The 17097-nt window shown below is 40.5% G+C and overlaps 3 protein-coding genes across 4 annotated transcripts in view; 2 read left to right on the top strand and 1 right to left on the bottom strand.

The window, feature by feature from the left end:
- rsrc1 (arginine/serine-rich coiled-coil 1) overlaps positions 1-1768 on the top strand; it is a 136144-nt gene extending 134376 nt beyond the window's left edge. Inside the window, exon 10 of the mRNA XM_049577499.1 lies at positions 1341-1768. Coding sequence (XP_049433456.1) covers positions 1341-1433 — 93 coding nt within the window. The 3' untranslated portion in view covers positions 1434-1768. The remainder of the gene's footprint in view (positions 1-1340) is intronic.
- Positions 1769-2727: 959 nt separating this feature from the next.
- mlf1 (myeloid leukemia factor 1) lies at positions 2728-11477 on the top strand. Of its 2 annotated transcripts, XM_049577262.1 has the most exons (8): positions 2729-2891; positions 4018-4183; positions 7562-7606; positions 9228-9311; positions 9413-9541; positions 9932-10091; positions 10323-10467; positions 10619-11477. In XM_049577262.1, the coding sequence occupies exons 1-8, from the start codon at positions 2845-2847 to the stop codon at positions 10683-10685; spliced, it is 843 nt and encodes a 280-aa protein (XP_049433219.1). In that variant the 5' UTR covers positions 2729-2844; the 3' UTR covers positions 10686-11477. The 2 variants fall into 2 exon arrangements, with proteins under 2 accessions (XP_049433220.1, XP_049433219.1); XM_049577263.1 differs by lacking the exon at positions 7562-7606 and having other exon boundaries at positions 2728-2891.
- A 693-nt stretch (positions 11478-12170) lies between these two features.
- On the bottom strand, positions 12171-16603 carry med29 (mediator complex subunit 29). Its single transcript, XM_049577483.1, has 4 exons — positions 16424-16603; positions 16192-16250; positions 16019-16103; positions 12171-12667 (listed from the first exon to the last, which is right to left on the bottom strand). The coding sequence occupies exons 1-4, from the start codon at positions 16583-16585 to the stop codon at positions 12440-12442; spliced, it is 534 nt and encodes a 177-aa protein (XP_049433440.1). The 5' UTR covers positions 16586-16603; the 3' UTR covers positions 12171-12439.
- Positions 16604-17097: the final 494 nt, after the last annotated feature.

Raw genomic sequence — 17097 nt, 5'->3', positions numbered from 1 at the left:
AGTAGAGCTTACTCTGCTCTTAGTACATTTAAAAGAAGCAGTTAGAGTAGAAATGTGTTGGGGTGGCCAAAACGTTCCACCAGCGTTGGTCAAGTTACTTTTTCTATAGAGTGCAATATCACAAATTTGCCTCAAAGTGCTTTTCAATCTGTACAACACACAGAAGTGTCTTTCCGTAGATAGGTATAAGGTCTTTGCCTGGGTGTATATTGTGTGTGTTCCTATAATTACATGTTTCTGTGATCTTATTTAGACAGTTGGTGGAATTTAAAAAAACATTCACATTTGCTTTAGATGGCTGCAAAGATAAAGTTCACAAACATGTAACTTTGCAAGAAAAAATTGCCAAACATTTTGTGGTTGCAGGTTTCTTGGATTGATACAAACCAAGACATTTGATAAGGAAATTGTTATGGATAGTTTTAATATTGTTTTCCAATGTTTTAAAGCTGTAGTTATTTACACAGCACTAAATGATGATGACTAAATAATCTGTGAAAAAAAAAATCATACTCCTCTGCCTACTCTATTACCTTGCTGCACTTCTGTCAGCCTTACTGCACATGAATGAAAACAACCAGTCAGAGCCGAGGAGTCTCAAATGCAGCTGTCAATCATGTCACTGATTCCTGTGAACTGCTTTCAAACTGTAAAACTAGGCAGCGCTGATCAAATGAGTCAAGATTCTGTCATTGCACTGCCTATTTCTCTCCTCCAGTGTTTTAAGAAACATATTTTAGTGTACTGTTTAGCTGTAAAATGAGAAAGTTGGTCAGACTAGCTTACAGTGCACTGCAGTTTACGAGAATCATTAACGTGATTGACAGCTGCGTTAGAGACTTCTCGGCTCTGATTGGTTGTCAGTGCGCTGCCGCCATAGATTATAGCGAACGCCATTTGAAGCAGTAGGAAGAAGGGGAGGGATGTGTTTTTTTCACAAACTATCTGTCTCATTTACTTCTTTCAGAATAAAGTGAGAGTTTCCACAATTATGACAGTTAACTTCATAAAAATTACTAACTGCAGCTTTAAAGACAAAACAATTTGTTCACTCACATCTAAGATTTGGAATTTATACCTTCACATAGCAGAAATACAATTTTTTAGTGTGTTTTTTCATTAGACTCACCATTTCCAGTCTTTCATACCATGCCCTGTTATTTAGAAATACACTACTGTGATATTCTCAGTTTGTTCCGATTATTTCCATCTATCCAAAACTGTTTTTATGTTTTTCCTAATGCACTGACGCAACACTAGGCCCTGATGTTGAACAACACTCTGTCCCTATATTTACCTTTGTTCACTTACTAACATGTCCTCTCTACGCTGTGTTGCAGTTGTTCATGGACAAGGAGAGGGCAGAGGAGCTGTGGCACAACAGACTGATCTCGCTGCGGCAGGAGAGGCTCATGGGAAGTCCTGTGACCTGATGGACATCAGAAGATCCTCAGTTTCAGCTGTTTTTATTGTGTCTCAATCTGCCTTGTTATTAGACATCACAATGTTTCTTACTTATCCTTCCACTGATTTATCCTTCCTGTGAGAGCTGGAGCAAATTAAAAGTTTGTGGACATGATGTGTTTATTATTTCATTAATGTAAATGTAATTCAGTTAATTGATTTGCTGTTCTTAATTTGGCTTTGTTTATATTTAATGAGGGAAGGATCTTATAGACAGATGTGTTTTACCATGTAGATATAGCATTTGATACATTTTGCCTTTTGTAATCAACCTGGTAATAAAGATAGATGTGATTTTTTTTTTGTGAAAACTGCCTTTTGCTTTTGTGGTTAGATGGACTGTACTGATAGAAACACTGTCTCTCTCTTCACCAAAAACTTGTGACATTTGTTTTTGCTGTAAGATAGCAGCAATATCTACAGATAAATACAGATGAATGAGTCACCCTGCCATCTAGTGACTTTAAAAAGTAGCCTGACTCACCCTTCAGTCACATTATCTTTTTGATCTGCATCAGGATTAGCATTCAGACAGATTCTCACCTGCCGTGAACTTTGCTCTCCGCATAAATATTTATATACTATTCAGTGATTTATGCTTATGTTTATTCAGTGTTGTGTCTCATGTTGGAGCAGGGATTGAAGGCGGTGAAGAGTCCATACTCAGGCCTATTTGTGGAACAGCCAGATGGTAAATCTATACAGAGTCTGGGACACGGTGTGTCACTGCAGTACTCTCCAAATAGTCAGTGCTGTAATGAAGTAATAAATGGGAATGTACAGCGTGATTTGCTAAGGCAAGAACACAAATTAAGCATTGCTTTGTTAGAGCTTGTTTGGAGTGAATGAAAGTTTTGTGAATGCCTTACATGTGTTAGTGGCTGTCTCAAATGTCTTCACACCTTACAATAACCAAAGCAAGAATCACTTTACAAACAAAAAAAAAAAAGTCTGGTAATTGAATCCTAGAGAGCTGCCTCTTGATTTCTCCTTCACCCTAACAACCATTGATATTTATGCAGCTTTGAAATAGAATACCTGTATAGTGTTGGGATGGGTTAGATAACACCACAGCTAGTTTGAGGTGACACGCACAATCAATAAACGAAACGTTTTTATCAGAAATTTCTGGAGCCCGTTGCCATGGCAGCCACCCACAACACCGAGCGCGCGAATAGAGCACTCTCAAAGCTCTGAATAACCAGCCAATCCGAGGCTCGGATCCGCGTCACATGACAGGTGTGGATGCCTAAATCACCTCCTCCGTAGTAACATTACCGAGGCTGAGCGGTGCAGCTGGGGGGCACCTGTGGCCGAAAGGATTATATAAAAGATATATATTCAACTCAAATTTTGTTTGCAGCCTCAAAATCAGTGGAAATGTTCAACAGTCTTCGCAGGGAGTTCGATGAGGATCCGTTTTTCTCGTGAGTAGCTCAAATTTTGTATTAAAAATACCTGTTATTGACCTGTTATTATTGAAATGTGACGTTATTGTAGGTTATTTTCAAAATGGTTTAAACTAACGCTAACATTAAGCTCAGAAGAAGTTTATCACGGTGATAAATGTCATTTAAAGTGTTACATTCCAGTCAAGATATACTTTATGTTAATAGAAAACCCAGACAAACACTACTATGCCCACAAGCTAACGTTAGTAACGTAACCTTAACGGTTTAAGCTAACGTCTGTAATGTAACGGTTTAAGCTAACGTCTATAATGTAACGTTAACGACGCAAGCTAAAACGTTTAATAAACGGCTGAATTGATTACGAAAAATATTAAATATAGTCCCCCTTTTCACTTTATTTATATTAAAACTAATTTGAACGTCGTTATATTAACATAAGTACCGCCACAATGTGTTTCAGCCTGCCGAATAATGTTCAAACTTTTAAAGTCACATGCAGGCTACATTCTTGATTTCTGTTATAATATTTAAGTTACTTATCAACAGCTGCTGTGAGATGGGACGCGTGCTGCAAGGACAGACACTTATTTTTCTTTATTATATCTTTAAAAGTAAGCTTAAAGGTAAATAAAGTATCAGGGGAAACTGGCTGTTACTCTATGATTTTGCCTTCTTTAAATTTACATGCAGGTCTATATATGTAGCTTATAGTTTTAGGAAGGAAACAAAAAGTATGGGTGTCAGTGGTAGAGTTTCCATTACAGTTTAGAGAGTGATTAGTCATTGATCTTTTCTGAATAACTATCTACTCAGATTGATGACACTGCGTGCTACAGTCACTTATGACTTATTGCATGAGTGGACACCTGCTGATGAGGTTTGGCCACACTTGACCCGACTTCTAAGGCAAGTGTTAGAGTCTCTGAAATTATTTTTGGGTTGTGTCATTGAAGAATATATCTGTAAGGAGCTCCAAGATAGTGTAGTTGATAGAGGTTACTGAATAGTGTAAAGGAGTAGAGTTTTATTCCCAAACTTTATCATGGTTTGCAGCCCTCAGTGTCATCTTGCAGACTTGCACTTGATTCCTTAGTGAAAGCCGAGATTCACTTTGTCTTTACTTCCTGTTCCTCTGCCATAGGGGGGATCCATTCCAGGCTCATAGGGAACATATGCGGCACATGATGCGAAGCTTCTCTGAGCCATTCGGCGGGCCCATAATGCCCAGTATAATGGATGGAAGACACCGCCGTCATGATGTGGCAGAACATCCAAGCTCATCTTTGGCGCTGAGGGATGAGCACAGGGTGAGAATGTACAATTATGAGTGGTTTGTCTCGTTGTAGACTCAAGCAATAGGCAGTAACGCTCTACCCAGTGTGCAACAGTATTGATGTATGTACAGGCACATGACTGCCTAACCTACATACATGTCATTTAGGTCTATGTGGGACGAAGGATGAGGCTTCAGCAGTTCGGTCATACAATTAGGCCTCATGACCCCTCAGTCCACTTCTCATAGGCTTATAAGCACAGAAGATTAGTGTTTGGAGGTAGCGCTTAGTTTTGTAAGGTTATAGTGGAAGCTGGCCACTGGCAGCGTAACTGGAGCACCACTCACTGAGGTATGGGGCCATGTGAGTCTCTGGTTTAGTAGAAGGGCAACCCCCTTGGCCTCTCTGGACAGTTATATCCAGCCCTGAGGAGCCCTATTTATAGTGCATTGTTCCACTGACACACTGCTTTCTTTCGAATACACGCACAGACTTCTTAAACACTCAAACCAATAGGACCCCAGAGAATTCTGCTGAGATGAGCTGCTGCTGAAGTTGGCCCAGTTGTCACATTAGCTGAAAATATAGTTTATCTAAAAATATAACTGCTTCCCTTTAAATCTTTAAAAAAAAAAATTCTGTTATATAGGATAAGGAGGCTATAAAAGCTGTGGCCTTCAAGCATTTGTAGTAATAACTTAAAATAATTGTATACGCTCAAACAATCTGATGTTACTTGTGCAACAAACATTGTAAAGGCATGCAGGGGGAATGGTTCTGGCCTGCCATGTTTTGCACCCATTCACCTTTCCCATATCAACCCCTGTGCTGCTTATATATCCCTGCTAATTCAAATTTAGCCCCTGACACCTGCTTTAATCCCACTACCTCATGAGAGCCTGTATATTTATCCTTGATAATGACTTTCATCAGAAGCATAGCATCAATAGCCAGCAGCCTGCTTTCTCTTTATTAGCATCATGCCATTAACTAGCTAATGCCAGCTGAGGAGGGGCACTGAATGCTCGACTAATGACCTCAGTGGCAGTGGGTGAAATGGAGCTACGCTGTAAAATGTCAATCCAAACAAATTATTTAATCTAGTATTAGCAGTTATATACTGTTTCTGTATATGTTTCATATATTTGACTTGTTTGTTGGTTGTTGACAAGATATTGTTTAATTACAAGTATGAAAAGACAGTCTGAGACCATCAGGCCATGTTTCATTTTTATTTTTTGAGGAACAATACAATTTTATGACGAGTTAGGGTTTTACTGACTGAGCTTGATCACAAGTTGCAGCAATAGCAATTAGCAAACTTATCAGTCGGGATGTCTCTCTATACGGAGAAGAACCGCATAAAAGGATCTTTTTTATCTTAATTCTAAAACAGAAATTTGGACAGGAGACGCAGATGTGAGATTTTTGTGATTTGAAAGAAAATTTCTATGACCTCTCAATCGCTAGACTGCCTTGTTAATTGTCATGAACAATTAACAGAGTACCTACTGTCTGGTAAGATTTATTGGAATTAGGTTAACTGAATTACCATAAGGATCCACAGTTTTCATCACACAGTTCTGCTCTCTAACTCCCACACACACTCATTTATCTGAAGATGGGGAGCAGTCTTGTGGTGCCCAGCAGTGGTCAGAGGGCTGAAGCTCTGGTGCTGTGTTGTTGGCTTTGGAAAGGCTTGTGTGCGGATGTCATGGACACTCTGTTTTCTCATTGTTGCTCTTTTGGTCCATCTGTTTGGCAGAACGTGCCTTGGCAGTGCTGGTGCATTAGCTGTTAGATGACAGACAGCTCACGCTCAAACTGCTCTCCAATATCACAGGCACAAATGTGCTCTCAGAAACACATACATAAACACACACATACAGTATTAAAACACAAGCACAAGTACACAGACATGCTGGCATGCAAACACGCGAAACTGCACACACATATTGGCCACATCATGTTGGAGGGCTTGTACTTCTACTTGTTAAGCATTAGATTTCCTGCGGGAAAATAAGACCCGTCTTACTTTTCAAGGTTGCGGTACATTCTCACATTTCCCAGTCTCTTGCCAATATCCACTACCTGGTTTATATCACCTTTCAAAGCACTCATTCATCAGGGCACTTGTTTATAAAAGCACTGTTGAATGACGGTCAGGCATCGCTGTAAGTTCTAAGTACTTTCTTTGATTCTGTGGTTTAAACTGGGTATGACCGGTGGTGTTAGGGCTGGAAAACAGCAGTAACTAACATAGGTAGTGCTGATATCATCTTTGTTGTAGATTTATACCCTTTAAATCAGATTTTCCTCCTGCTCTGGCAGTGGGCAACAAAGCTGTTTGTACTGATTGACCTGCAGCATCTTTAAAATGTCCTTATCTTTTCTGTGCTCCTCTAGTTCGAAGAGCACCCATTTAGCAAAATGCCTCTTACTCCCCTGATGATGCACCACTTCCTGGAGGCTATGCATTTGCAGCACACACCCTCACCTTTTCTTTTAAGTATGAGTCGTATCTTAAGCACATGTCCCCTATAGTGTAACTCATAGCTTTCCCAGGAGCAGCCTGCTTCAGAGGCACAGTGGCAGTTCAATATCAGATTGAGAAAGAGATAGAAAAGAGAATGTCAGTCTCCAGTAGTCCGGACAGCCTAAAATAATGTGTCAAAGACCACCGGGTCTACGTTCCCTATCTTGCACCCTCAATCTCTCCTCTGCTCAACCCTGGTCTAAATATAATGCTGGCAGATATGTAACTGGCATTTATTAGTTCATAGATGCCACTCTGGGATAAAATTGGCTGTGAGGCTTCATAGATACTGGTCAGGAGCGTTCTACATCAGCTTGACATTTGAAAAGAGCTGAGAGAGCAGCCTTGGACTCTTTGCCCCCTGTTAGATCCCTGTCCTGACTGGTCCATCCAGCCTTCCTAGAATGAAGCTCAGTTTCAGTGTTAAACCCACGCTAATCTCTGGCAATGCGACCCAATTACACATGGAACACAAGTCATTCAACACCCCACTGATTACGCACAATACCCCTGTATATCACACCCCCAGAAAATACACACACCCGCATAGCGAGGGCTGTTGAGATGCTTATCCAGGGCCGCGGGGTCATAAACACCTGCGGTTTTGGCCCAGAGAACACAGGGTCTGACTGAAGGCTGCAGGCTGCTCCCTCCTCGCTCTCAGAAGGTTCATGGCCTTGAAGGGTTGAGCATAAGGCCGTGGGGAGAACTCTGTGTGGCTGTGTCAAGGGCTTAGTGACCGATGTAAGACAACCTAACAGCTTTCGGCCAACAACCTCAGCAAACATGCAAAAAGTCTAGATTTGTGTGTGTAATATGCTATACAAATACAATACTGTGCCATGTTACTAAACTGATATTGTTTGGATCCTCAGGATATGAGCCGGTCGTTGTTGCCCTTTGGCAGTGTTGACAGCACGGTTAGTATTGTCGACTCATCTGCTGTTCAGCTGCACTGTTGTTTAAGTTTCTCATTTGAATACTGCCCAAATGCATGCTCTAACCCTGTAACCGACTCCACCTATTATTTATTGACTATAAGCAGTCAATAAAGTTGTCAAAGTGTTTCCTCTACATTCAGAACAAATTTATACTATCATGCCAATCCATGTACACAATATTGCATTTATGATCATTATATTGTAAGAGATTATTTTAAGTCAGTTACAGTATAGTTGAATCTGAATCCTAAGCGTACTTCCTACCTGGACACTTGTAAAAGTGCTCTAGTACAGAACTATACTCTCAAGAAAAGTTCTTACTATGAAGAATAAAATACTGCATACAAAACATTAAACAGTGTAGTATATGCTAAAGGTTCATCTCTCCATAGACACAAAGGGTTAAAGTGTTATGTTACTTGTATTCGCTGGGAAATATATTGATTACATAGTCATTAATTTGAGAATAGTGAACACCCACACATAACGTCCAATATTAAATCAAGTCTTGACGTAAAGCAGATGTTTTCACCACCATGATATGTGCAGCGTTTTTCAATCAGCTGAAGCAAAGACAAGGAATCCAACTGAAATGAAAATGCTCAGCTTTGCATTGGCCTGTATGCATGCAAAGAAAAAATGCAGTGTTTTTTTTTTTTTAATTGTTGTGGAAACACAGTCTGAGTTTTGCAGAATCGATTGTGTGCTGCTTTATACTGCAGCATCTTCCCTCTTGTTTCTTTGACAAGATGAAGACTGCCTCTCTAGCTACTTGTACGTTGAAACCATCGTGATCTGCAGTATCTGCCTGTGTGTCTTTTTCATTGCTGCACCCTTACAAAACATTGAAATATCCAATCTGATGCATCTTTGCATGCTGGTCATTGATGGCATCTGCGATATGCATGACTGACTTGTGTGGTGCACTGGGTTTGTACTGGCTCCCAGTGAAGCAAAGGTGGTACCTCAGTTGTGACCTACAGAAACTTTATTGATTTATTTAATAGGAAAATAAATGTGAATATGCAGTGGATCCTAAAAAAACTAATAGGAATGTGTGAGTTACATTCCAGTTATAAGAGGTGTTTTGCATCTATACAATAGTGATTATAATGGATTTTCTTCATTTAAACAATACAGTTGACATGAACGTCAACAAATATTATGAGTAAGATTTTTGTCTTAGGTCCAACCTCAATTGAACATGTAGCCAGACTTATGCATTTACCACAGTACTTTGCAGACAAGTTTTATTATTGACCACATAGACAGGTTCTGGTTAAAGTAACCCAAAGTGGAGCAAGTTGGCCATCTTTGAATTCTAAATAAAGACATAAGTATTTTCATGCTGGACTTGGTTTGTAGTTTTGTAATGAATGTTACGATGTCACATGTGGTAAGGTGATAAAATGTGAATGTCCTGGTTACAGTGCCCCAGATGGCACACATGTAAGACACATTTAGCTCACTGTACTGTGTGCGTGTAGGTTTGTACACATTATAGAGATGTTTATGAGCTGATAATGCCAAGCAACCATGTGGCATATGTGCCCAGCCCTTCAACTCTTCTTGCTCTGCTTGTCCTTTTGTGTTGGTTCAGGACATGATGATGAACCCATTCAGCATGTTCGACAACATGATGTCCAATATGAGAAACAGGATGGAAGACATGCACAGAAACTTTGTGAGTTTCATGATTTTGTGTTATCTTCTGTTTGTTTGCTGCTTTCTCAGAGTGTTGTGATAGATAAACTGTAACTAACACTGTGTGCTTGTGTGTTTCAGGAGAACATGTCCACAGATTCAAACACCCACTCATTCAGCTCCTCATCAGTCATGACATACTCAAAGGTTGGAAATGAGCCTCCCAAGGTCTTCCAGGCGAGCTCATCAACACGCCATGCCCCTGGAGGGGTAAGCTACCCATCAGATCTGTTACTACTTCATATCACAGTACATTAGATCACTGCTCAGTACATTGAACTCAGAGAAGTTAATCTACAGATGACTCTACTTACAAGCAAACTTTTCTCACAGGGGCATATGATTGGTCTGTTCTGTTAAGGTCCACCAGAAATCATTTCAGTGATACTGCATACATGATACCAGGGCCCTGGAACAGGCACTCCTAATTGGAATGCAGCCCTTACTGCTATTATTAGCTATACTTGTGTTTTACCACTCACTCTGTCCAACTGCCTACTTTCTCACCTTTTTATGTAAGGAGTCAAATAAATATATAGTATGTGCCTTTTTGTGGACAAACTGATGTGTCTGATGGGTTTAATAATGTTTTATCACCAGATCAAGGAGACACGGAAAGCAATTAAGGACTCTGAGAGCGGTCTGGAGAAGATGTCCATTGGTCACCACATCCAGGACAGGGGACATGTTGTTGAGAGGAAATTCAACAAGAAAACAGGAGAGAAGGAGTTAAACCAGGACTTTCAGAATATGGATGAGTGTATGTTAAATGACACAGTTTCCATTCCCGAATAGTCTGCTCTCAGCTCACTGAATTTTGCTTTTTTTAATCAAGTTGTTGCAGCAGCTACACATGGTCATAAATGTAGAGGGTCCTGCCATATGTGTTGAACTTCTCAAAAATGTATTTGGATGATGAAGCTATTTCAGAGATGATTCTAATTTTAGTCCACAGACTTACCTGACATGTTTCCTGATCCTTTATCCCCAGCTGAAGCTCAGACTTTTGACTATGAGTGGCAGCAGGAGGTGGCCAAGTTTGGGCCATCTGGCCCCATGTCCCATCTACAGGAACCCCAGGCCCTAACCCATGGTGTTCACCGAGCAGCCCTCACCGGTCCTGAGCAGGAGCACAGGTCAGAATAACACCCTCAGACCGAAGAACAAGTGGCAGACACTGATAGCAGACACATACAGTATGCTTTGCTGTATTGTGATATTTTATGACACTGCAGTTAATTTAGCGTTTGAAGTGTGATTGTTTACCATGTGCTGTGTTCCCCACAGGGACCAACCAAAGGACAAGGCTAAGGGTAAGAGCAACATGAACGGCTCAAGCTCGACAAAGCAGTGAAAACATCTGTTTGTGCGCTTATTAAAGTCTTTCAAGCATCATGCAGTACGCCCCAGTGCTCTGTACACACACACACACACACACAAACACCTTGGTTTCATCATACAGAGAGAATCAGAAGACACTGACCCAGATTTTAGAATATTCATGAGGCTATACATTTTACATTACTGCTCCCCAGTTTCCAAATCATACTGCACAGTATGAACTGAAACCTGCTGAAAATAGCAGCCCTGTCACAGTGCACATTACTCTTACCATGTTGCTGTTACATACAATGTAAGACTGACTGTACATCAACATGTAGTTAAGGTTGGCAGGCACTACTTCTATCATTGCACAGTAACACTCAAAGAGCAATTTAAATGATTTGGCATCAGATTAATGGGATTTTCTCTATGTATGGTATTGTGATGATGCCATCTGTTTGTCACATCATGTAATTTGCATAATGCAACAAGGCAGAAAGTGTTGTGACTTATCTACCGTTTGAAATCCACTAATGCACTTAGACAATGTCTAAGTTATCCTCATGTCATTGTATTGTACCTGATGCTCTGGATATATTATTTTATCTGCTGTAATCTTTGTAAAAAGAAAAATCATACTCTACCCTTTTTATATGTTACTTCTCGTTTTTCATTTGATGAACTCTGTGCTGCGTGGCACGGTATCTTGACAACTGGATTATTCGCAATAATTCTAGCTTCGTTCTTGTATATTTTTCAAGCTTTAAAAACAAATTGTGTCAAGGTAGACTATTGTCTGAAAATAAAGATATGAAAATATGAAGATTCGTCTGGTGTCATTTCTTTTATCAGTCCCAAAGTATTGCAATTTACAAGTGGTAAACAGCGTTAATGAACAGCTGTTTCTTTGTATGTTACTGCTGACCTGCACAGAATCTGGGAGAGTGTGACTGTATACTGTGATGAACCTCTCGTGCCTGTTCAGTAGTGACCCACAGGAGTATTTTTGGATCTAAGTGCTTGTCAGTAGCTCAGATTGGTTTGAGATGTTACACAGCTGTAAGCCCACTAGGCTCCCCTCTCACATGCTTGTGTGTTAGACTTAATTAATCCCTTAGCTTCAACATAAAGATAGGAAGGGACCAAGGACCAATATATAGCTGAGCAAGGATTCAAATGTAAGTTGAGTCCTCAGTTTCTTGTCTCTGTTGCGTGTTTATGCAACATGGAGGATGAGCCATTCGTCTTAGGGAGTTGTACATTAACTCAAACTTACGCAGGAGGGAGCATACTGGTCATTCTTTGAGGAAAAAAAGCAATCTGAATCTTTGTAAGGGATTGCACAATTCTGCAGCAGATAGTTAATATTGTATTGTCACTTCAGAACCTGCATCCACAACTAATGGGTTTTTGCTCTTATGAATCATGCTCCAACATAACTTCCTCCTCATCAGCTAAAGAGGTTATTGACTGACAGATCTTCCTCTATGCATCTTGAATAATAAGAAAACATCAGTATTGGTAGAAAAGTTTTAATATTCAATACAAATATGCTACAAAAGGATTGAGAATATCCAGTTGGCTGTTACAACTCTGCCGCCACCTGCTGGTCATCTGAGAACATGACTTTCTGTCCAGAATATTTACACAGTGCTTAAAAGAAACATAACTTAAATTCAAAAAAAGATATACAGGATCTTGAGAAATTAATCACCCTCGTGACCACATCTGAGATCTGAGTATGAGACAGCCTCTTCTTAAAAATGTCACCAGATGTAGATAGAGCTACATGATTCCCTGAGGCTGTCCCTTCCCTGCGATCTTCTTGGAGCACTCTAGCAAAGCATTGTGGATGTCTTTGGCACAGGAGATCTGAGACTTGATCATGCCGAGGTACTGGGCGTAAGACATGGACTCTGTCTGCACTGTGTCTGGCTTGGTGGCTGTCGGGACCAGGTTGGGTGAATGTTTGGCGCTGTCGATGCTTTGGGAGAGGCACTCATATGCCAGCCGCTGCACAGAGGAGACAAAGCGTGAGTTTGTGTGGTGTATTTTGAGTGTAGATATAGTAGCATGTACAGTATTACACATCGACAACCACCTGGGCTACTGTAGATAGTTTCACAGACAACCATCTCTAGGGTTTACAGAAGATGGCCCTAAAAAGACCATCTCTGAACCAACAACACGTCCAACCTTGAGGCAGAGGGGCTGCAGCAGCAGAAGACCACACCAGGTGCCACTCCTGTCAGCTAACAACAGGACACTGAGGCTACAGTTCACCCAGGCTCACCAAAACTGGACAATAGAAGATTGGAAAAACGTTGCCTGGTCTGATGAGTCTTGATTTCTGCTGTGACATTCGGATATTAGGGTCAGAATTTGGTGTAAACAACATGAAAGCATGGATCCATCCTGCCTTGTATCAATGGTTCAGGCTGGTGGTGGTGGTGTAATGGTGTGGGGGATATTTTCTTGGCACACTTTGGGCCCCTTAGTACCAACTGAGCATGGTTTAAACACCACAGCCTACCTGAGTATTGTTGCTGACCGTGTCCATCCCTTTATGACCACAGTGTACCCATCTTCTGATGGCTACTTCCAGCAGGATAACGCACCATGTCACAAAGCTCAAAACATCTCAAACTGGTTTCTTGAACATGACAATGGGTTCACTGTACTCCAATGGCCTCCACAGTCACCAGATCTCAATCCAATAGAGCACCATAATGGATGTGCAGCCGACAGCTGTGATGCTATCATATCAATATGGACCAAAATCTCTGACAAATGTTTCCAGCACCTTGTTGAATCTATGACACCAAGAATTAAGGCAGTTCTGAAGGCAAAAGGAGGGCAAACCTGGTACTAGGAAGGCGTCCCTAATAAAGTGGCCGGTAAGTGTACATGGCTTTAACAGGGGGCCCGTTGCACAAAAGTAGGATTCAGACATCCAGGATAAATGACTGAGCTGGGTTCAACGAATCCAAAACAAGAACGTCCAGGCTTAATGGGTTGCACAAAGACCAAGCCAGGATGAGCAGATACGGATTCATCAAGCCAGGTGAAACCAATCCTAGATCAGTGCGCGCACGCGGCTTCCTCAAATAGACCCCGCCATCGATCACAGATTCACCGATTCACCATGGCAACAAGAGCGGCGTACTTTTCCCCGTCGGAGGCAGAAATCCTCATGGAGGCTTACGAAGAGGTAAAGGATAAAATCAAAAAGAAAGGCAACACCGCCACAGTTATAAACAACGAGAGAAAGCGTGGCAAAGTATTGCAGACCGCCTGAATGCGTAAGTAGTGCACAAATACACACTCACTGCTCCGCTGAAACCATCACTATTAGCCTACAATCCAAATAGTTAATTAACATCTCCGAAAACGAAGTTGTACTCTGATTATGAATCAGTTGAAAGTGTAAGTGAAATTGACTGCAGATGTGAGTGAAATTGTGTAAATGTAACTCCATCAGACTGTATAACTCTTTGATAAATAGATGAGCTCACTGACTTAATTGAATTTCCCTTTGGGACAAATAAAGTTCCTCTTACCTTACCTTACCTTACCTTACCTTACCTTACCTTATCTTAGCTCCTCATGCTCCATGCTCCTCTGCTGTTTCATTATATGTATGCAATTGTGTGTGTGTGTGTGTGTGTGTGTTTGTGTGTGTGTGTGTGTGTGCATGCATGTGTATGCTGATTGATCATAAGAATATATATATATATATATATATATATATATAATGTTCAGGTGAACATGACTTTTTGATATTGTCGATTAATGAACACTGTGCATTGCTTGTGATGTGCATTGATTGGTTTAACAGTCTTCATCTTATAATTTCAGATGGTCTGCAATGCTGACTATCTGATCAGCAATGTTGTGGCAAAGTGGCCCGGCTCAGTCCATGACTCCCAAGTCTTTCGGACCTCTGGAATCTATCAGCGCCTATCACAAGGTGAGCCACACAACCTCTGTTAATAACCACTTTTTACATCTTTTTCTCCTCACACCATACACAGACCCTCAGGAAGCACAACAGGCCTATAATCATGCCCATGCCAGGACAAGGGCCAGGATCGAAATGACCTTTGGCCTCCTGAAGGCACGCTTTCACTGTCTTCACCACTTAAGGGTCAGCCCTTTGAGGGCATGTGACATCACTGTGGCCTGCTTGAGGAAGGAGAGGGCCCCCATCACACATGGACTGGGACAATCCTGCCATCTTCCCTGATGACGACAGTGGTCGGCTGGTCAGGGACCAATCTGTGTTAAATTATAATAGTTAACATGCATGCTTTAAATTTCAGTTAAATATGTCCTGCAGTGGCAGAGACGCATGCTGTGAATTTCAGTTGAATATGTCCTGCAGTGGCAGAGGAATTTGTGTTTTTTTTTGTTTGTTTTTTTTATTCAATTTAAATTGATTTGGCCTCTTATGTTGTTTGTGCTGTATACTGTGTGTATGCAAGCTTGCAGGGAGGCTACTACATCCATTCATTTGTCTGTTCATTTGTCATGTGTGGATTTGTCCTGCATTTATTTCAGTGTGCAGACATGCGGGGTGTATCATATACAGACCTTTGAATGTGTATTTATTCTTGTGTTGTATAATATGCTTTGATTCCATGCTTTCTATCTTGTAGAGTCACTGTGTGACTTCAGTTTTGAAAGGAGCTGATGGCTTACTTGCTTTGATTTATCCTTATTCAATAAAGGAACATCATGTTACTCTTTGATGTGTATTTATATTTATATGGGATGTGTATTTTATATATAGTCTATGGGAAACTGTAAATTATCTAATGATTGCAAAATCATCTAAAATCATCACTTATCTAAAATGATTGCAATTAATGATCACAAATGTTTAAATAATGACAGTGGGTCTGGTTGAATGTGATAACAATGTGCAGTGGGCAGTGGAATAACTATTGGTTTCCGTTTGTGGTGACTGCTGACTGAGATAAGGGATGAGATTAAATATATCCTGGAATTTAGCCTGGTCTGGAGCAGGCTAGCTCCACAGAATAAATCTCCATGGTAACTTATGTCATAACATATCCCGCTGTCCACTATCCCGCTTTTGTGCAACCGGATCACGGATAAATTGAGCCAGAATAACCAAGATATCCCGGCTTAATCCCTTATCCTAGTTTCGTGCAATAGGCCCCACGTTTCTTTTAATATTCACCAAACAGGTAAACAATACATTAACTAAGCTGAAATGCACATAATCTTGAAGTATAAAATAAGTGAGTAAACTTCCTTGACACCATGAACCCCAGGACATATCAGTCCTAGTACTTAACAGTATGTTGGTTATGTATGTGTTTTGTGTTGAGGTCTCACCAAACACAGCTCCAGCTGATCACAAAGGGCATAAAACTCCTCCAGGCTCTTGTCAAAGCGCTGCACAGAGGTGTCGCTGCTTTTGCTAAACCAGAGGAAACAACAGACACGTTCAAAAATCTGAAACATCTGTCTCCAGCATCATCACTGCAACGTCAATCCAGTCAACTTACATGCCGTTGTCAATTGAGGTGTTGTGGGACAAATTCAGGGATGCAATCTTCATCACATTCTGAAAGTGGAAATATAAAGCGATACGTTTGAAATACATTGCTGTATATATATAATTCCTTTATAGAAATGACAGTATTTCGAGAGTGAACTCGTTAAACCAATTTTAGCTTTTGTTATCAGATGTTTTGGGCATTTTTGATTTCAGTTTTTGTCTCGGTGCCTCACAGTTACCTGCAGACTCTCCTTCAGCTGAGGAATGAGCATTTTAAATCTATGAACTGGATCAAAGTCTTGCTGTTGGCTCAGCTGCTGCTGCTGTTGTTGTAATGAAGTGGGCTGTTGTAATCCGGGCTGGGACATCGGCCCGCCGGGCTGCTGCTGTTGAGACGCCATCTTGACCGGCTACAACGAACAAGCCGGAAGAACACTAAAATATCCGGTTCGTCGGTTTTCAAAATAAAAGCATTTAGTAAACTACATAGCTTTCAAAACGAAAATTGTTTCTTTTTTTGTCTATTTATACATTTTATAAATGCAGCGTTGGGGAGTAACTAGTTACGTGTAACAAGTAAGATGCAATTAAGTTACAAAATAAATGTAAGGGTAATCAGATTACAGTTATTGAGGAAAAATATGTATTTAAATTAGAGTTACTAATCAAAATACTGGCGATTACAAGGGGGTTACACCTAATTATATTGTTTTTTGGTATAAAAAGATAAAAAGTTTCTATAGTCCAGTTTCAAACATTTCTTTGAAAAGTAATCAAAAAGTAATCAAATCTAATGTTACATTATTTTGATGAAGTGATTAAAATAGTTACATTACTTGTTACATTTTTAAGAGGGTAACTAGTGGCCTAATCTGTAACGTACTACATTTTTACAATAACCTTCCAAGAACAA

The sequence above is a fragment of the Epinephelus fuscoguttatus genome, linkage group LG5 (genome assembly GCF_011397635.1).
Source record: "Epinephelus fuscoguttatus linkage group LG5, E.fuscoguttatus.final_Chr_v1".
Lineage (NCBI taxonomy): Eukaryota > Metazoa > Chordata > Actinopteri > Perciformes > Serranidae > Epinephelus > Epinephelus fuscoguttatus.
Note: the sequence above shows the minus strand (reverse complement) of the source record. Positions and strands in the feature narration are given on the sequence as shown.